This window comes from Xyrauchen texanus, chromosome 8, assembly GCF_025860055.1.
Source record: "Xyrauchen texanus isolate HMW12.3.18 chromosome 8, RBS_HiC_50CHRs, whole genome shotgun sequence".
In the NCBI taxonomy this organism is placed as follows: Eukaryota; Metazoa; Chordata; class Actinopteri; order Cypriniformes; family Catostomidae; genus Xyrauchen; species Xyrauchen texanus.
In genome coordinates, this window is record NC_068283.1 from 17,759,218 (window position 1) to 17,781,896 (window position 22,679).

General features: G+C 37.8%; 1 protein-coding gene across 1 annotated transcript in view; it reads right to left on the reverse strand.

Moving 5' to 3' along the window:
• LOC127648236 (guanine nucleotide-binding protein subunit alpha-12) overlaps nucleotides 1-11,999 on the reverse strand; it is a 49,495-nt gene extending 37,496 nt beyond the window's left edge. Inside the window, exon 1 of the mRNA XM_052132817.1 lies at nucleotides 11,219-11,999. Within this exon, the coding sequence (XP_051988777.1) occupies nucleotides 11,219-11,539 (321 nt within the window). The 5' untranslated portion in view covers nucleotides 11,540-11,999. The remainder of the gene's footprint in view (nucleotides 1-11,218) is intronic.
• Nucleotides 12,000-22,679: the final 10,680 nt, after the last annotated feature.

The window sequence follows — 22,679 nt, forward strand, 5'->3', positions numbered from 1 at the left end:
CTAAAAGAGGTCATATACATATAGATCTAAAAAGTGTAGTGTATTGTGCTTTAAAATACAGCCTACTCTCAATATTAGCTAAAACATGTCTGCCGTTGCTCTTTTTTCTTGAAGTGTACTTTTGGGGAAAGCAATAATTGTTGTCGCTCATTTACAATTCAGTGTATATCCAGGAGGGAAGATGTGTGCTAATGCCAGAACCAAAACAATCTGCTCTGAGCCAAACATGAAAAGTCTCCAGAAAGCTCTGAGGAGGACAGTTAACTCACTGAAACTAAACTTCCGTGATGAGCCTCCTCGCTTCCAAGCATAACATCAAATACACACAACCCTGAACTGAGCCTCTGGCAATAACCAGTGAGGTTGGGCTCTATGGAAGAGCATAAATATCCTGAGACATTTTGTAAATGTAACATAGGGCCATTGACTTCTCTTGATAATAAGTGCAGCTATCAACTAAGGCAAATCAACCCTTGCAACAATTTCACCCTCTTTTAAGAGCTGCACTGGAATAACATCCTGATGTACAGAGTCCCAGAAGGGGGTCCTGGTCCACTTCCTCTGCTGTACACAGCTACATATGAATCATCTACACTAGCAGTCAAATGTGCCCTGGGCAAACGTATGCTACAGTAATTAGAGTGCTAAGCCAGCTTTCGTCAGCAGATAAAGAGTCCCTCAGACAGGTGCTTCATGGGTTGTGCCTCAATGGATCTTTCCCCAGAAAAGTATTTTTAATGCCATTCCTTCATGACAAGTCAGTGGGATAGGCTTGATGGCTCCAAAGACTATAGTTCATCCTCATGTGTGAGGGATCTGTGCATTAACACAAGACCGATGCATTGTAGAACCAATAAAACAGCAAGGCAGTGACAGGAAATTAATGTGGTTCAGTCCTGTAAGTCTGGCTGTCTCATCCAACTCCCAAGATTCCTGTACTCATCAAACAGCTCACAAATGTAAACAGTTGTTCATGCTTCAGGCCTCCATGCTTATGCTGTTTTATGCTCTTAATAGTGGGCTGTGGTCAAGGACCGTCAACCACCACTCAGGGTACTTTCCAAGGGGCCATGCTCTGTCCCACTTCTTTATCTGTTTTTCTTATTCACGTTTTCCTGTGTGCTCTCTTTCTGTCTTTTTTTGTCTCCAAGAAGCAGCCCCAAATCCCAAAGCCACCCACACTTCTCTGACCTTTCACCCACTTCTGGCCGCCACTAGCTGAGAAGCGTAGACATATCCTCTTGTCCTCTTTGGCTCGATCCATTGACAAAGTCAGCGTGAGAGGAGAGAGAGCGGCAAGGCCGCTTTATCACAGAAAAGAGGTCAGTTACAGGGCTTCCAATCTCTTCCTGAGTTCTGGCAAATTCCCAAAAATAGCTCTGAAAACCACCGAAATCTCACCAAACCACAAGGAAGGTTCTTAATGTTTCCTAAAAAACAAACCTTTGGTTCTTGTTTTGAATGGCATCTTCCAAAGCGACTTTTGAGCTGTTGTTATTCGTGAGACATTAGAAAGGCCTCAAAAGACTTTTTGGGGGGTATGAAGATTTAAATATCACAATAGACAATAAGCGATATTCTCTTTGTTGTTCCGCACAAAGGGGGAATTTCCCAAATTCCACTGAACAAAGAGCAAATATGATATACTGCACAGTTAACAGAGAATTCCAACTGTTGGCCTCTTCTAGCATTAGACAGGCACTGTATGTCAGGCGCAGTAATTACACCAGTGTAATTTCGCAGCATAAGCAGATGTGAGGAGCGGTCCAGGCAGACGCTCACGGGTTCCCTACCACTGAGCAACCACAGCTTAATCAGCAACAACTCCTCAGCCATAAACAAGCTGCCTGTGAAGGAGCCTCCCAAGACTCCAGTCACAGAGGAACTCTCAAATTTATCACACAGGAAGACTGGCTTGATACATATTGATATATGCTTGCTCCCAGTGTCACACGACCACTTCCTGTATCCTCCCCCGCAAACATCTTGCAAGCAGAAAGCGAATGGACTGTATCCTTTTTCAGAGCTCCATACTAACATTTGAGAATGGTGGCACCTTTCTACAGATGGTGCCACCAGCATCTGATTTGGTAGCACCAGTAGGAGGCAGGGTCTGGGGATTATAAAATGACAAATTAAAGGACAAAAACTAATAAAAAATAGTGATATTATTGTATTGCACAAATAAGTACAAATATAAATAATATTGCATATTTTGTCACATTGAAACTCGCATTTGAGAGTGAAGAATAGATTTTGAGTTGGGATGCAGTAAATTTACTGACATTAACATTAGTAACATCTGTAAAAATTAACACCTACTTTCTAAAAGGCTAAATTTAAATATTCTGACAGTGCGAATGAGTTGGAACTCATTCCTGTTACCAGACTGTTAATGATTAAATAACACGAATCTCATGGAAGGCAAACAAAGGCAGTTATTTTAGATGTTTATGTTAGATTTTTATAAAACAAAGATATTTTTCTCATAAAAACAGTAGCCTGAAGACATTTAGAAACTATAAATGCAAAATATATAAAAAATAAATAAATTGTAACAAAAATATATTATACTTCCTCACTCCCCTAATATATTTATTAGAACTAGTAATGTAATAATATTTAGTATGAATAGATTTCTGCCAAAATACCATAGTTAACACAGTTAGAGGTACTATTGTAAATCCATGGTAAATTTATGTAAGGATGATGATGATGTGTGGATTTAAAATACTTTTTTATGTCTGTTTTCTCCTGTTTGCCTTCTCAATGATGTTCAGTAGGTCGGGCCAAATTCAAATGGGTCTAGCAATCACTGCCACACTTCTAAATGGTTCTCGTGGTGCTGTGTATGATTATTTGCACTGCACAGTTGAGACTGGTTTGCAAGGAACTGCACCTTCTCTGCACTCATGCTGCTCTGTCCATTCAGAGTTTGTCAAGTTTAGAAGGTTCTAAAAAACTAGCCCTGAAAGTGGTGAGAATAAGTGACAGACAGAATGGGAGAAGGCTCAAGTGGACTGACTAGTTAATACAGAATATTCTTTGTTTGACATCAGAAAACATTGACGCAATGCTGCATCAAAACAGTCAGCTCCGGCGGTAAGGACTTTTTATACTTTTATTTGGTGCTGGTGGTTTATTTGAATGTTTGTAACATAAAAATATAGATAGTGTGATTTTGAAAAGATTATTAGAGCAGCTGATTCATTATGACATCTATTTCAGTCCCTCTCTGCTGGTAAACAGCAGTGCAAATGAGGATCACACCGGTTTGATCATACACCTCTGAGCTCAGGCTACTGTAATCAAACTGGTCCAATCGTACGTGCGAAAAGATTAATCCGGAAGCAGTTAGCACTGTTTCGTTCCACTTTTGGACAATTTGCTGTTTGATTTTTTTCACATGAAACAGAAAACGGCAGTGCATTCTCAGAGAGAGAGAAATGTGACCATTTAGTCACAGTCTGAATCCTTGCTTTCTGTGTGTCAGGGTGTAGCTTGGTTGGTGTGGTAGAACTGGTAGGTAACCTTCTCTTTTCTTCTCTCCCATACACACTCACTTTAGGATGACAGATCCACATTCTCGGCAGTTACTAAATACCACACATTTTTCTCAAGGATGTACTGTAGTAAACAGAGGAAATGCTTTGCTGCCAGCAGCATCCCCTTGTACAAGGGGATGGATATCAAGAGAGATTTGAAATAGGGAAACTGGCTCTTTGAGGGTCAGAGTGATGAGTGAAGGGTGCAGGGGGCCAAACAGAGGTGAGATCTTATCGCTGTCCTAACACACCATGTCAGTCTCAGGTCACTCTTTAGATCAATCCCATCAAAGATAGCTCTCTTAAGAGCCCCTAAGATCTAACAGAAATTAATTGATGGTTAGTTACTGATCTAGGAAGTAATACATTCTTGTACATAAATTATTCAACATGCAATTGCACATACAAAAAGGACTGTTGTGAATCAAATCATTCATCTGGACTTTTAAAACAACATGACACAGCATTTGCGATACATATCCTCCGCAATAAGATGTATTTCTGACTAAAACTGGATAGGGTGATTACAGGTAAAATGGGACACTTAATTATTATTATTTAAGTTTATTTAGATAGGGACAGATACAAATAACATAGATAAACTTTGACAGTAATCTGATGCATGTATCATAATGTTTTTAGCTATAGCTAATTTGCAACACTTGTCCCTTAAAGGGATAATTCGCTCAAAAATGAAGATACTGTCGCCATTTACTACCCTCATGTCATTCCAAACATGTATGAATTTCTTCCTATCCCTTTAAACCTGTATTCTCCCTATTCAGTGGGAAATAATATAGGATGAGACTTGATTATCAGAAATTGATTGGATAATCAAACATGAAACATGTTAGGCTATGACATTATCCACATAACAAAGTCAGAAATATGGAAATAACACAGATGAATCATGTACACTAAGTAAGGTTGGTTTCATGTTGTAAACTTTGAAAAATTACTTTTTTTTCAGCTTTTCCAGACCATCTCCTTGAGGGTAAACAGTGCATTAAATACTAAAAAAGGAATTGCTTGAAAGGTCTGGAAGAGGACTATCTACTGGACCTTTGCCACTGTAAAGTGGCTTAAATGAAGATAATGCTATCAGTAAAATAACCAATAATGTGATCAGCACGTAGGCTTGAATTTGGATTGTTTGACCTAGTTTATTCGTCAGCTGAGGAAAAGTCTGGACTGTGGTTGCTCCACATTGGTATCAGTGAAACAAACATTAGCATTGCTGTCATCATCCTAAACCCTTCAAAGGGATGGGCTGAACTACTGGGTGATGACAAACGGTCTGATGGGACAACTGAATCGCCATTGTTTGCAGCATTCGCTGTCTGTGCACTAAAGAGAGGCATTTCCTCTGGCTCTGTGGACTGTGCGATACTGAGAGCCCATAGAGACTACCATTGTTGGGGCTATTCCAATCTGACCTTGACTTCACTGCTGACAAACAAGGTCACCAGACCAGTTCTCAATCCAATTCACACATCTTTTAGACTGTATAATACATGTATATTCACATGCTTTCCTCTTATTGGCCACTGCCCAACAAAAATTGTTTGCCAGTAATGAGCAATTGCTTTATGGCCTGTTCAATCCAAGTCTGATAGACAAAATAAAATTATTCATATCATGCCCGATGCAGATTTTTTTGTCATTCGTTAAAAAGTTTGGTAACCTGTAAAAGTTGTTCAGCATTTGAGCTATTAAAATTAGGCTCCAAATAAAAATCTAAAATCTTGTCTTGCATGTTTTTCACTCTGAAAAGTAAAACATGGTGTAAATAGACCTTGAAAGTTTACATTTACACAGTTAACAATTCGATTAGTTTCTAATTGAAGTCATACTAATTTCTTCACTCAGTATGCTTACAGTTTTAATCAAGCTTCAGCTTGATTAAAAGGCTACAGTCTTCATCTGTCCATCTAAGAATAGATGACACGCCACTTAAAGGGATAGTTCACACATAAATGAAAATTCTCTCATCACTTACTCACCCTCATCTTATCCCAGGTTGTATGACTTTCTTTCTTTACAGGACACATTTAAAGAAAAATTGAAAAATATCTCAACTCATTAGGCCCTTAAAATGCAAGTGGATATAATCAGACTTTTGAAGCTACAATAATTACTGATAGTCAGCATAAACGTCATCCATATGACTCTTCTAAAGAGACAGTAATTTTGGTGTGAAAAATATCACTATTTAAATTCTTAATACTTTAATTCTAAATCATTGCTTCTGGTCAGCAGTGATATGCATGTGTGAAATAATCACGTTGGCACGTGAGACACGCAAGTCACAGCCGGAAGAGCAGCGCTGTTTACAAGAGAGGAGGAATGCTGTATAAGCTCTGTTGGTTTTCTGTATTTATGTTTCTTTACTCACAATGCTTATGTTGTTTTTTTTTTGTGCAACAAAAGTGATCATATCCCTTTATAAGACATTAATTTAACCGCTGGAGTTGTATCGTTGAAGTTTGTGCTGACTGATTGAGATTTTTGGTAATAGATTTCTACAATCCTACAGATTTCTGTAATATTTAGGAGCCAAATGGCTGTTCTTAGTTGCCAAATTAGAGAATTGCTCAGTAGTTGTTCAGAAGAAGATGCTTGTTTAGTTAAAAAATCTATATTATGTGCTCATGTTAGGGCTGCAATGGTACATTTATCTGTGCCGAACCGAACAGATACATGGCCTTCGGTATGGCACATGCAGTCACACGAATGATTACATATCTTAGCATGCGTGAAACCAGTATTAAAATAACATATAACGAACAACACATATCACATAGAACAAATATGAAAAAAGATTGCAGAGCAACACAGGACCACACGGAACCAAAACTTAACAGAACAGAGTGCCACACTGTACACTACAAACTGTGGATCAGATAAATGCATGTGAAGTTTATACTAGCTAGCTTGCTATTTTCCCAACTGAGTCTGAACTAAACAAAATATAAATAGGTCAGACATAAATAAACCAGAGATTGAAGACCCACCGTCATCTCTAAAATCTGTTGTTTTGGAGTATTATGGTTTTGCAGTAAACTACAGTAGGGTCTTCAGACGTTCCGGTTTACCCAGGATAGTCCTGGTTTTAAGAGGTGTGTTCCGGTGTCCTGACAATTCTCTACAAAATTTAATTATGTCCCAGTTTCAGAAGGTAAGTTCATTGATTTCTCTTATCTTAAATTAAATCTCTTCACTGTCCATCTCACTATTGTATCTGGTATCGTTTCCAGAGAAGAGAAGCAATTTCATTGCGTTGCACGTTGATTTGATGATACTTTCATTCCAGTCTTCAGCAAATCAGCTTTTTGCTTCAATAAAAAAAATATATATACATTTGAAAACTGTATTTTTTGTGTTTCTCAGGTGGCCTTTGTTTTATGTTATATCTCGTTTGAAGATCTAAAACAATTTAGTATGAAAAATACGCAAAAATAGAACATATCAGGAAGGGGGTCAAATACTTTTTCACAGCCCTGTACCTCAAAATATTAGATCTGTGCATTGCAGTGTAAATACAGTCAAAGTGTCTTCCTCTCAAACTAAACAAGGCATTTCATGCCCCTCAGAGGTGTTTTTGACAACTACAGTGATGTAAAGAGAGCAAGTGTTGATTGGTGTAAAGAAGCCATGGTAAACCATTCAGAAACACATTGAGCACATTCTTCACGGTCATTTACTCTTTTCACTTGACTGGAGGAGCAGTGAGTGGACAATGTAGTCTGTGCCAGCACTTACATTAAGACTGTTCTTCTAGTAAAAGTCAGGATAAATCACAGCTCTGCGAGAACTTCTCATGCATACACAGATGTTCCAAAACATTGACCTCAACATTTGCCTTTGACACTTATGTAGGAGATGAAAACTGCAGTATAATTTTGGTGAAGGGGTCTTACTGAAAATAAACTGAGATAACAATCTCCACAAAGAAAGCTCAGTTCTGCTGCTTTGCTCCTCAAGTCCTTCTTGGGGTTAGAAGAGAATCTGATCACAATCTGCCTCAGCCAAAACAAAATGAATCTTTTAGTTCTGCTTCAGTTGTGTCCCTGTACAACATAGGCTGCAGGACAGACTCTTTCTCTGAGACCTGCGGACAAAGCTTAAACAAGAACATTTCCCTGGGTATAGCAATTCTATGTGATGTTTGATAGTTTCACCAATAACTGTTTATCTGTTTAATATCTGTAATGTTGCTGGGCAGACAAGGCAGCCAGGAACAGACACAGGAGCAGATGCAGACGATAATGAAGTGCTGTGAACCCAAGTGCAGTTTATTCCAATAAATTCAAACATGGAATACAAAGGTGAATCCAAAACGTAAAACAAAACGAAAACCTAAACATGAACGTGATATAGCTGTAAACACGAACCCAAGTGCAAGACGAGACTAATAAACTTGTCAAACTAGACTTGACTGGAAAGAACTAGACTAGACTTAAGTAAAGTAATTTTTCTCTGCTAAAAAGACCAGCAAAGCTGGTTACCAGTAAATATAGTGTTTTGTTTTCTGCATGGAATTCTGGTATACTTGTGGCCCTGGTTTTGCCAGCAAGACTTCCATGGTCAAACAGAAAGACTGTGCAGGTCAACCAGCTTGGTCCGCAAAGTTTCGCCAGTGAACAGATTGGCAATGCAGGTCTACCATCTAGACCAGCACCAAACCAGCTGCAACTTGGACCAGCATGGAACTTAATGCTTGTGTAAGCTGGTCTTTTCTGCAGTGTATGTAACTACAACTACAGCTTGTTTAACTAAAACAAAATGTAAATAAAAAAAATAAAATGGCACTTTTGCTTATTAAACTTGTCAAAATAACTCAAATAAATCTCTGTTTTCTTTATATACCAACTAGTGACAGGGATTGTTAGCAAGCTAAATACATGCTAGTAGGAAGCACTACAAAGTGTAACTTAGTAACTATGCTGTGGTTAGCACAGCAATTGCTGAACAAAGACGGCAATCAATATAATGTGCCACATGTGCCTGTCCACATCATAAACTCAAGCTCCATTCTTCACCATAATGGTAACCCCCAATAATCGAACATAACAGAAACACTTCTAAATCTCAACATAACCAAGCATTAAGTATATGACTGCCCACTAAACAAATCCGTTGTTCGTGGTCATGAAATACATAAAGCAGTAAAGCGGTTAAGTATCCCCCTTTATCTTCATCTTGCACAAAAACAAAACAAAGCCAGCTGGGAACTAGAAATCTTCTGGCAAGATTCAGATAACCAAACAAAATATTAATGTTGTCCCAAGACAAATGGATTCAAGTAAACTTTTTTTCATTGAAACAACTCAGTTAAATTAAGTTCACTTGGTAACATGCATTTTTTTGTAATATAAACAAGAGATGATTCTGTAAAACTAACAGAAATCTTCTCTATCTTGACACACTGAGACACCCAAAGACACGTCAGCTCAGAAAACACATGAGCCGATCAACATGATAAGTTAGAGACAGCTGTAGGGCCTCTGTACAACAGGATTGTTCATAGCAGAGAGAGAGGGATGAACATAGACAAAACAAAGTGACTCAATTACAAGGCCAGTTCAAGCTCAATCCTTAGATTATTACAAGAGAACATTTGCCAGCCTATTTACATCATACCCACATGACAGCTTGTAGATTTTAAGATTGAATGCTAAACAAAAGATTTGTGATGTCTGGTTTGTAAACAGTTACAAAGACTAAATGTACTCGAACTCCTACCTGCTCCAGGCCTCCCACCTTATTTCACATACGCATTCTGAGATGAATTTTCTCCCCTTTCCCATTAACTACAAACTATGAGTCAGCAACTGTTATTAAACACAGGCATCTTAAACAGATTTGCTTACAGAGAATTGACCGAAGAATAATCCCCCCGGATTTAGTTTTGTGGCAGAGCAGACACCTAAATCAACTGTAACCATGACTAACACAACACTCTGGGGCAAAAATAATTAGTCAGATAAATACGAGAAAAGTCAACGGCCTGATGGACATAGACTTAGTCTGATGTAATAAATAGGAAGTGCATGTTGAGTAGTATCTTTTATGGATTTATATGTTTGACTGTCTGCAATGATTCATTTACATGTGATGCACAGACTTTGGGAAAATCATTGAGTGGAAAAGCAGCATTTATTTGTGTTTGTTGTTTCTGTAAAACAGTGAGTGACAAAGTGCAGCAGGAAACTGGCAACTTTGGTAAAAAGAAGACCTTTAGCACAATATATTTACACACATATTTATTTGTGTTTCTCATGCAAATTTGGGTGGAACATGTTTTTATTGTGACAAAAGTGCATGTCAAAACATGAAACTTTTGTAGATTTGGCCTTGGTACTGACTCAAACATAGTCTGACTCAAATCATTTTTAAGCAGCTTTAATGGACCAAAACAGTATTATCATTACATTAAAAGAATATTCCAGGTTAAAAATAAGTTAAGCTCAATCGCATTAGTGGCATAATGTTGATTACATACCACTAATTCGACTCGCCCCTCCTTTTCTTAGAAAAGAACCAAAAATCAGTTACAGTGAGGCACTTACAATGGAAGTGAGTGTGGCCAATTTTTGTAGGGTTTAAAAGCAGAAACGTGAAGCTTATAATTTTATAAAATTGGCTATAACTTTACACAGAAAAGGTTAGTAAGTGATTTTATCACACCAAAACCATGTTAACACGCATATTGTTTACGTGGCTATATACGTGGTGACATGGTTTATATTGGCATGTGGGTATACTTTTGTAACCGTGAGTATTTTAATGTTTACGGATTGGCCCCCATTCACTTCCATTGTGAGTGCCTCTCAGCAACCCAGATTTTAGCTTTCTTTTAAAGAAAAGGAGGGGCGAGTCAAAATATATTTGTGTGTTAATCAATATTATGCCACAAATGCTGAGCTTAACTTGTATTGAACCTTGTATTTGTTTTTTTTCTCTCCCCAATTTGGAATGTCCGATTCTGAATGCGCTCTGGGGTCCTCTTGGTGGCATATTGACTCGCCTCAATCCGAGTGGTGGAGGATGAATCTCAGTTGGCTCAACATCTGAGACCGTCAATCCGCGCATCTTATCACGTGGCTTGTTGAGCGCATTACTGCAGAGACCTAGTGCATCTGGAGGCTCATGCTATTCTCCGCAGCATCCATTTACAACTCACCACGCGCCCCACCGAGAGACACATTATAGTGAAACGAGGAGGTTACCCCATGTGACTCTACCCTCCCTAGCAACAGGGCCAATTTGGTTGCTTAAGAGACCTGGCTGGAGTCACTCAGCTTGCCCTGAATTCCAACTCAAGACTCCAGGGGGGATAGTCAGTGTCAGTACTCACTGAGCTACTCATGCCCCCTAGATAATATTGTATTAAAATAGAATACTTACAATATAAATCTAATTTACAATATTAAAAATGCTTATGTCTACAGCAATGGGTGTTTTTATCTATTTATTTATCTAGTAATAAGTTATACATTTACATCATAATTTGAATTCAGTTATTTATAAATTAAAACAATATTGAAGATATTGAATATACAATATTTAAAATTAGAAAATACACAAACGTCTGCCAAACAAAACTGGCACTAATGGCAACAACAAACTCAAATACACAACAACCAGATTGTCATCCATGTGACCGTTACCTTGATGATATTCTCAAAGATTGTATCTCTAAAGTCGAGCAGAGCTTTCTGGTCGAACTCTTTTCCATGGATGATCCTCATTTGTTTGAGAAATGTGGATTTTCCGCTCTCTCCGGCGCCCAGCAGCAGAATCTTCACCAGGCGCCGCACCGAGCGCCTCTCGCGCGCAAGCATAGCATCGATCTCGCGACTGCGCCGCTTCGCCTCGCGCTCCTGGTTGACATCGCGTTCGCGGGCTCGTTCTTTCCCGTTACTCCTATCATCATGAGAGGCCTCAGCGGGCAGCAGACACCGGCTCAAGGTGCGCACCACGCCAGCCATGTTATGGTTAAGCCAACGTCAACACGGGTTAGTTACCACCTGATGTATTCATCCAAGTGCCAGAGAACTTCAGTTTATGTTTTGTACAGGGAATACATAGACCAGACTCTGTTTTCACCGGCAAACATCTATTTACGAACATTCACCGGTTAAAACAAACTCTAAATGGATCAAACATAACCACGATCCGCATTTGCTACCATTATAAAGACATTTCTGAAGGAAAACCGTTCACACTGATGAGGTCCTTCCTCGGTAAGGCGGCCACTTTTGTCCGTTAAAAGTATTCAAAAGCAACTGCCCACTAAACAAATCCGTTGTTCGTGGTCATGAAATACATAAAGCGGTAAATTTGGTCAGTAAATGTTATTTAGCTCAAATAAACGTATTCCTTTACACACTGAAGGCGATGAACGTCCCAAAAGTTCATTCTGCAGGCGCGCGAGAGACTTTGTGACGATTTCTCAGTGTTGGGAAGTTTCTTTGATGGACTCACTGACGCCCCTCCTGCTGTTATGCTGCACGGCCGCTAGGGGCGCCAGTTAGGCGGCAAGTGAGGTCCTTTGCTGTCTCTCTTGCAATGGCAGTGCATTTTAAAATCTCACACCTGGCAAAAGCTAATGAGAAAAATGTTATCTCACTTGCTGAAACGACTTGCTTTGTGCAAAGTAATTAGATGCATGTGTTTTCCCTATGAATATATTTTCTTCCATTAGCATGCAGTGCATAGTGTAATGCTTGTTGCTCATACTATTTAACAAACCCTAAGTATTTAACTAAGTATTTGTTTGTGCTACATGAACAGAAACTGAAATGGTGCAACTTGTAGATTTTCACCTGGTGGACATTGAACAATAAAATAGGTTAAAAAATCCACTAGACCTACTCTGAAGAAGGGGCCAGAACCATGTCGACTAGAGATATGATAGAGACTTTGGGGGAGAGGTATTTGTATCAGCAACCCCTAGCAACCAGCCAGAATACCCTAGCAATCACATAGTGATGTCCCGGTACCCACCCGTAATACCTTAATTTCATGGCGGTGTCTGTTCAGAAAATGTTTTCTTCTGAAAATATGAAAATCTATTTTCATTCTATATAAAACATGTTTTTGGACCATTTCCCATTGTGATACAGAGTTGCCATATGGAAATGTATTCCCATTTATATATATATATATACACACACACATAGCAATGTTATATATATATAACGTTTATTATATATATATATATATATATATATATATATATATATATATATATTATCCCATATTTATATATATATATTATATATATATATCATATATATATATATATATATATATATATACAGTGAGGAAAATAAGTATTTGAACACCCTGCTATTTTGCAAGTTTCACTTAGAAATCATGGAGGGGTCTGAAATTGTCATCGTAGGTGCATGTCCACTGTGAGAGACATAATCTAAAAAAAAAATCCAGAAATCACAATGTATGATTTTTTAACTATTTATTTGTATGATACAGCTGCAAATAAGTATTTGAACACCTGAGAAGATCAATGTTAATATTTGGTACAGTAGCCTTTGTTTGCAATTACAGAGGTCAAAGCGTTTCCTGTAGTTTTTCACCAGGTTTGCACACACTGCAGGAGGGATTTTGGCCCACTCCTCCACACAGATCTTCTCTAGATCAGTCAGGTTTCTGGGCTGTCGCTGAGAAACACGGAGTTTGAGCTCCCTCCAAAGATTCTCTATTGGGTTTAGGTCTGGAGACTGGCTAGGCCACGCCAGAACCTTGAAATGCTTCTTACAGAGCCACTCCTTGGTTATCCTGGCTGTGTGCTTCGGGTCATTGTCATGTTGGAAGACCCAGCCTCGACCAATCTTCAATGCTCTAACTGAGGGAAGGAGGTTGTTCCCCAAAATCTCGCAATACATGGCCCCGGTCATCCTCTCCTTAATACAGTGCAGTCAGCCCTGTCCCATGTGCAGAAAAACAGCCCCAAAGCATGATGCTACCACCCCCATGCTTCACAGTAGGGATGGTGTTCTTGGGATGGTACTCATCATTCTTCTTCCTCCAAACACGGTTAGTGGAATTATGACCAAAAAGTTCTATTTTGGTCTCATCTGACCACATGACTTTCTCCCATGACTCCTCTGGATCATCCAAATGGTCATTGGCAAACTTAAGACGGGCCTTGACATGTGCTGGTTTAAGTAGGGGAACCTTCCGTGCCATGCATGATTTCAAACCATGACGTCTTAGTGTATTACCAACAGTAACCTTGGAAACGGTGGTCCCAGCTCTTTTCAGGTCATTGACCAGCTCCTCCCATGTAGTTCTGGGCTGATTTCTCACCTTTCTTAGGATCATTGAGACCCCACGAGGTGAGATCTTGCATGGAGCCCCAGTCCGAGGGAGATTGACAGTCATGTTTAGCTTCTTCCATTTTCTAATGATTGCTCCAACAGTGGACCTTTTTTCACCAAGCTGCTTGGCAATTTCCCGTAGCCCTTTCCAGCCTTGTGGAGGTGTACAATTTTGTCTCTAGAGACTTTGGACAGCTCTTTGGTCTTGGCCATGTTAGTAGTTGGATTCTTACTGATTGTATGGGGTGGACAGGTGTCTTTATGCAGCTAACGACCTCAAACAGGTGCATCTAATTTAGGATAATAAATGGAGTGGAGGTGGACATTTTAAAGGCAGACTAACAGGTCTTTGAGGGTCAGAATTCTAGCTGATAGACAGATGTTCAAATACTTATTTGCAGCTGTATCATACAAATAAATAGTTAAAAAATCATATATTGTGATTTCTGGATTTTTTTTTTAGATTATGTCTCTCACAGTGGACATGCACCTACGATGACAATTTCAGACCCTCCATGATTTCCAAGTGGGAGAACTTGCAAAATAGCAGGGTGTTCAAATACTTATTTTCCTCACTGTATATATATATATATATATATATTAGAATAAAGTTTTACAAATATCTATTATTATGTAAACAATATGTTTTGTAACGTATGCGTAACACACATAGTTAAATGTACACTAGGTAATTATTGCACCTTAAAAATGTTTTAAACCTAATGAAGTGAATACTACGATCACACTTTATTTTATAGGGTTAAAGTTATTGGGCATATGCATAAGTTATTACTGAGTAATATTAATGAACCACCTGTAATTGCTGTGTAACTGTTTTTTTTAGAACTGCTTGTACTTATTTCTATTATTTTTGCTGGAGTAACTCATTGGTGAAACCACCTTGTTGAGATCACATGTAAATCACATGTAAATATATATATATATATATATATATATATATATATATATACATGTGATTTACATGTGATCTCAACAAGGTGGTTCCTTGTATATATATATATATATATATATATATATATATATATATATATATATATATATATATATATATATGTATATATAAATAATAAATATATACTGTTACGTAATTATAATCATCATTGAAGACAATGGGAAAAGTACGAGTGAAACGTCCACAAGTGCTAGTGATGAGAATTGGGGGGTAAAATGGGCTCAAGTGTCATCTTAATGGCCTATAGACTTCTCTCTCTCTCTCTCTCTCTCTCTCTCTCTCTCTCTCTCTCTCTCTCTCTCTCTCTCTCTCTCTCTCTCTCTCTCTCTCTCTCTCTCTCTCTCTCTATATATATATAAAGTTGCCCTTTGCCTAGGATTTGCAAACATGTACTCTTGACATTTTCTCAACCAATTTCTTGAGGTATCACCCTGGGATGCTTTTTAAACAGTATTGAAGGAATTCCCCTCTATGTTGAAGCTGCTTTTTTTATTATTTGGTACAAGTCATCCATTTCAAAACTTTTTTTTTTAAATAACATTTTAGTTTTATAATTAAATAAATTAATATGGTGGCACAATTATATTTTGTCTACAAAACTAATTTCAAGCATTTAAGCATACACCTTCAGATCAAAAGATTTTCAAGATCATAAGAAATATTTCAGGCAAGTGTTTCAAATGTTGGGACCGGTAGTGTATATAAGTCATACATTTTTTAATGTATTTTATAATTTTTTATTTTAATTGTATTGATTTGAGGTTAAATATGACCAGGGCATTTTCTTGACAGGTTTAAATTTCTACACTTTATTCATTTTTATTTATTTATTTTGTATGAATATCAATAATAATAAACAGGAGGGACAGAGCTAGGATATCTTTATTCATGTAATGTAGTCTCTTTTTTTGCATAATCAAAATATTTCAAAGAACTGTTCATTCAGCAGAGGGCAGTGTTAACCTATGCTTACATCTGAATCATTTTCCACATGCACATACATCACTTGCTATTATGAAAATGAACATATGTCAGTTAGATGTAGTAGTGTAAACCAAAGAATAAAAAATGAAAAAAGAATAAATGTATGGCTCCACCAACAGGTAAAGAAATCATACAATAAGCACATGTATCGAAACATAACTTGTTAAATAGGACATTTGTGATCATTAGTCTGGCTTTTTGCTCATGGCTACATTTAGACCTCTTTATAACATGCCAAATCATAATACATATACTGGCAACAACATCATAAAATCTTTTAATATTTAAATGTATTCCCAGCACAATGGCTGGGCACTTCAAATACATTTCCTTATTAAAAACCACAGGTGCAGAAAGTAAAAGTAGAACGGGCTAATTTCGTGCTACTGACTACATGTAAAAAAATAAAAAATAGACTTCCGACATTAGCATATAAATAGTCACCTTTTTTCACTCCTCCTCGAAGTAGATTATTCAGTGCCATTCATAGCTTAGGAAAAAAAACTGATTACTGTGGCCTGATGCAGAGGTCTTAAACCTATTTGTCGAGTTGATGTGCACAAGGAAAACATTTAATGGAAAAGCTTTCAAGTTGATTTTCAAGCAGGAGTTTAATTGGACTGGGTTTTTGGAGGAAAGATGAAATCAGCATGCACACGAGACGCAGCTGAAGAGGCATTCAGAGAGCAACATGGCCATGACTACACATTTTGATCACCAAATCAAAAAACAAAACACAAATATACATATCCATTCTTCTGATTGGATAGATAAAACTTGAGAGTATTCTTGTGGAGAGTGTGTTGATGCAAGCTAAAGTTGAAAGAACCATCATCATCATTCATGCTGCCAACCATACTTTCGAGCAGTGGCAGCAATGCACATGATGGCGAAGAAAGAGCCTGTAACTTTGGATCAGACTGTTAAAAAAAATTGTCTAATTGGAGATATTTTAATATACATAGTTATTACCACAATTTTCCACTTCGTTTTTATAGACAATAACTTCTGCTAACTGCCTTAAATGCAAATTGTATTTCTCTGGTTTGGGGTGTAGTGGTCAAAGTTATTGTCTTACTGTAAGTCTTTTGCATATTTTTGTGTCTGCCAGCATAAAGAAACCACTGACTATTTTATTTTGCATAAGAAATTCAGAACTCAACTCAACTCAACTCAACTCAATTTTATTTATAAAGCACTTTCAAAAACCACACTGGGTACCAAAGTGCTGTACATGGAGTAATAAAAAATAAATAAAATCACATTAATACAGCTTAAGAATGCAAAAAAACATTTAAAACCTATAAAACAAGAATAAGATAAAATCTACCTAGTACAAATTATAATGCAATTAATTAAAAGCTAGGGAAAATAAATACGTTTTTAAGGCACCCTGGAAAGAGAATAGAGACGGAGATGATTTTATGACCAATGGAAGCTCATTCCAAAGTCTAGGGGCTGCCACCGCTAAAGCTCTATCACCTTTAGTTTGTAGGTGAGATCGAGGAACTGACAGACACAGCTGATCACTAGAGCGGAGAGACCTTGAAGGTTGATTCAAACTTATTAAGGCAGAGATGTACTCAGGTGCAAGACCATGAAGAGCCTTAAACACATACATCAACACTTTGTACTTGATTCTGTATTGGATCGGTAACCAATGTAGTGAAATCAAAACTGGGGTGATCTGGTCTCTTTTCCTGGTTCCAGTTAAAAGCCTAGCAGCTGAATTTTGGACCAGCTGCAGGCGAGAGAGAGAGGCCTGACTCACACCCAGATACAAAGCATTACAATAGTCCAATCGAGAGGACACAAAGGCATGCACAACCTTCTCCAAATCATCAAAAGAAAGGATGGGCTTCAACCTTGCCATAGTTCTAAGATGGAAAAAAACTATTTTTAACCACAGCATTTATTTGTCGATCAAACCTGAGCTCAGAGTCGAATATAACACCCAGGTTTTTTACATAGGGAAGTTTTTTCCTGGAAGCAGTGACAAATTTCTTTCTAAATTTAAGTCACATCCCCTTTGACCAAAAACAATAAACTCTGACTTATCCTCATTTAATTGAAGAAAGTTGTTTGCCAGCCAACACTTCACATCGGCCATGCATTTATGCAGAGACTCAAAAGAGTGGTGATTCCCATGTTTAATAGGAAAGTAAATTTGAGAGTCATCAGCATACAGATGATAGTGTATGCCATGCCTCTCAAAGATCTTTTCCTAACGGAAGCATGTAGAGGGAGAATAAAACGGGTCCCAAAATGGAGCCATGAGGAACCCCACATGTTAAAGGAACAACTGATGAATAACAGTTCTCTAAACAGACTGAAATCGTTCTACCCTTGAGATATGAGGAGACCCAATCCAAGGCTAACCCCTGAATACCAACCTGGTCTCTTAGGCGATTGATAAGTATGTCATGATCAACCGTGATCGAAGCGGCACTAAGATCCAGCAGCAGAAGACCAACAGGACTACCAGAATCCACACCTAATAAAATATAATTTAAAACTCTCAACAGAGCTGACTCTGTGCTATGACCAGCTCTGAAGCCTGACTGAAATTGATCGAGCAAATTATTGATGGCTAAAAAATCATTTAATTTTGCAAGCACCGTCTTCTCTAATATTTTTGACATAAAGGACAATTTTGATATAGGTCTAAAGCTGTTCATATCAGATGAATCAAGGTTTGCTTTATTAAGAAGAGGCTGAATAACAGCATGCTTAAAGCAGTTGGGAACAATACCAGTGGTCAGGCTACTGTTAATAATCGATAACACACTTGGACCAATTGATTCCACCACCTCTTTAAACAAAGTGGATGGAATAACATCACAAGTAGAACCAGTAGGCTTCATATGTGCAATTATATGTTTGAGTTGAGACAGGGACACAGGTACAAAACAGGTCAATAGATTTTGCGGAACAGGATAGGTAACAGGATCATTACTAGTAGGTAAGATCTGTGAGCGTATACCAGAAATTTTAACAGTAAAAAATGTTAAAAATGCTCACATGTGTCCACCGAAGGGGAGATGGGAGTAAGGGCAACTGGATGAAGAAATGATGTAATAGTAGAAAAGAGAACTTTAGCATTATGACAGTTCTTTGAAATGATATTAGAAAAATAGCTTGATCTGGCTAATTTAACTGCTCTTTGAAATTTAGTCAAACAGTCTCTCAAAATTTCATAGGACACTTGTAGTTTATCTTTAAGCCACTTTCGCTCAGCCTTCCTGCACTCCTGCCTAAGAGCACGGGTATTACTATTCAACCAGTGCTGCATAGAAATAGACATAATAGTTACTGTAATAACTGGTGGCTGCCCCTTAGGCAGTTAAGCGGTTAAGGCTCTGGGTTACTGACCAGAAGGTCAGGGGTTCAAGCCCCAACACCACCAAGACACCACTGTTGGGCCCTTGAGCAAGGCCCTTGAACCTATCTGCTCCAGGGGCGCCGTATCATGGCTGACCCTGCACTCTGACCCCAGCTTAGCTGGGATATGTGAAAAATAAATAATTTCACCATGTATATGCAGAAATGTATGTATAATGTGTGATAATTGATCAATTTATTTATTTATTTTTAATAATAAGATACTCTGACTACATTGTTTAAGCCATGATAAATAGGAACGATAGATAATGTTTTCAGACACAAACATTTGGTGAATATTTGATCAGGGAATCAGTGAAACATTCAAAAACCATCAGTATGCAATTCAAAGCTTTGTCAGGCCTAATTAAGTGTGATAAGAATAAACTAAACACAGTGTGCATTTGGTCTCTGTGGACCATGGCTGAAAACACTGATTCTTATTAAAATGTCTAATTATATCAATAAAACGGCAAATAATTAAATCCATGGGACTTTTTGATTCCAGCAAAATTACTCTTACACAAACAAGTTTAAGTGACATTAATGGAGGTCTGTTTGTGTTCACAACATGATCACACAGGAAATCGACATGCTGGGGGAGGCCTTCCATGCGTGCCAGTGTTATTAATGTTGTTGCTTGAGTGTTTCTCTAGCGCAATCAAGTTGGTTATGGTTAGTGTCATGACGCCAAGTGCTGAAATTGACCCCATTCTGCTGAATTACTGAGAAACGACATTCTCCATCTCCCGAATTACTGACAAGCACTATATCCCATCAACCATTTTTTCTTCAATTCAAATGTTTTCACCTTTTCCCGTGGCACTACCGATAGCGCTGTGTACAAGTCATTTCTGAGATATACTGGTCCCATGGAAACCAGGAATTAACGGCACTCACATAAACAATGGTGAACACGATTCTGAGTAGGGTTGCTATGGTATGAGATATTTATGGTACGATAACCGTCATCACGGTTTCACGGTATACGGTATTACCCAATTTTTTTTTTATTTTTTTTGGGTTGAACAAAAGCATTATTAGAATTAAAATTTTAAACCATTTTTTTTAAATGAAAGTATGTCTTTTTTTTTTTTTAAACAAATGTCTCCCTTTTGAAAATAAATAGAATAATAAGAAAGCTAACAGAGTTATAATAAACCGAATTAAAATCATGATATAAAAATAGCATGTAACTATAACATGTATTATAACTAAAGCATGTTAGCATAGCATGTTAAATGAACTACTAAATGAAAAATAACATCAGCTGTCTAAGCTTTAAAGTAATGTCCTATGATTATTAATAATTAACTTATACTGCTCCCCTCTGTACCTTTAACTCAGTGCTTCTCAACTGGTTTTGCTTCAGGACAGATTTTACATTGGAAATCAAGTTTCGACCACCATAGATTAAACATAACCTGTATTTAATGTATCCTGGGCCGCATCTCCTTTTATGTTGCATAGTTTTATTTATGGCTTTCAAGTATAAGGACATGCATCAAGTGATATTATTTTTGTTGTTGACGTCAACAACAAAAGAAACAGGAAGTTTTTTCTCCCCCCCCTTTTAAATATTGAAGAGCATATTTACTTTTATGAGCCCATTATTATCCCGTTTGTTTCCTAAATTCAAACAGACCATACATATTACACAGGAGGAAAGGCTCCTCATTACCATGGTCAGGTCAGTGTAGCTAGTCTTAAATCATTGTAATAATAATAACAAATTATAGTATTTAAAAAAAAATAAATACTAGCTGAAAACACATCTTGAAACTTTAACTACAACTGCCACTGTTGATATAAAAGGAGGTCTAATAGATTCTACCGTTAGATTATTTCATATGAAACTGTAACATTGTCAAAATATAAGTTACTTTTACTCATGTAAAATCGTGAAACAATTTTGTAAAGGTGATGATGTATAACAATCTTTTCCTCCTCAGTGCTGTTTGGCATGTCAGGGCTGTCTACTGTTTGAGAGGTTCGACTTGACTTCCTCCGAAACACTTTAAACTAGAAACGTCTCACTAGAATTGAAATCGGTCACATGAGTTATGAGGTCTGCTCGACACAATATCGAGGGAAGCCTGGTTGTTGCACGCACGCCCCAGAGAGCAGAGTATATCATATTCGCGAGCTGGTTCCATTACTCTCATGCGAAAGTGCAGATGAGAAGCCTTTAGCTGATTGCGAGATTATCATTAAATCTGCCTCGGCAGTCCTAAATAGTCTATCACTTGGACGGCTGCCAAAATATCTTCAATGGGATAACCATGGCATTGTTCTTTCCCTGCTGTCTGCGACCCAGTCCGAATAGACCTGCGACCCACCAGTTGAGAAACACTGCTTTAACTCACGCGCACACACTCACTTATGTCAGACCCCCTTGCCTCGCTTCACTGACATTTGCTCCGCTGCATGTATATGTGTGGTGCAAGCTGACGAGTCTGACAGGCAGTCGAGGAGGAAAGGAGATGCGCAGGTGAGATTACAAAGAATGAAAGAAAGAATGCCTGTAATTGAATTTGACTAAGCAGATAATATTATCAAATTCTAAAGTAATAATGTTTAACACAAAAGAGAGCAAAGAGTAGCACATTGTTGATGGACCCTTCACTGGGATGAGCTCTTTTTATTGTCCTGACACCACAAAACACATTAAACACCTTCCAATTGTGCAACTGATGAGCAAAGTTCTTTCTTTTCTAATCTGAGCAATGATCTTGAAAATGTGTTTTCATAAGCAACTGTAATAAAGGACCTTTTTCTGCATATTTGAAATTTATATTTAACATATTTAATGGTGTGGAAAACATATTTATCTGTGTTTTGGTAAACAGCAGAGGCTAAATGCCTTGTTGATCTCAAAGGATGAGTGGGATCTGAATGCTTATGCAGTTGTGGGTGAAATAGGGAGTGTTACTGCTCAGTATCACCATGTTGCATGGGAGTTACAGATGGTCTTGGCGCAAAGTTCTTATGTCTGTTACAGACACACACTCAGATGGAGAGTCTATTGTGACATTTCAGCTCCAGCACTCCATTTGACTGATGGATACATGGACCGCTGCATTTAACAGACTGGCAAGCCATCTGTCACATAAAAGTGATACTCTTGTGATGTGCGCAATACTTCCTGTAGCTATCAGTTGTATAAGAAAGGCACAAAAAAAAGAAAAAAACATGTAGAACATTGCAGCACGTCATTGAAAAGCTTGATTGGTGGCTGCATTATGTTTAAACTGGTTGTTCACATTGTGGTTTTGAATATGTGATAGTAAAAAATACAAATAATTAATTTTTACATAATGCTATCTCTAAAGCACATGGGTCGCAACAGTATAATGCACAGCCACTGAGCAGGTCTAAGGAGAAACCAGCATTGTTTGCTCTAGACATTCACAACATTATGTGTTTGCGTTGATGTGTAAATAATAT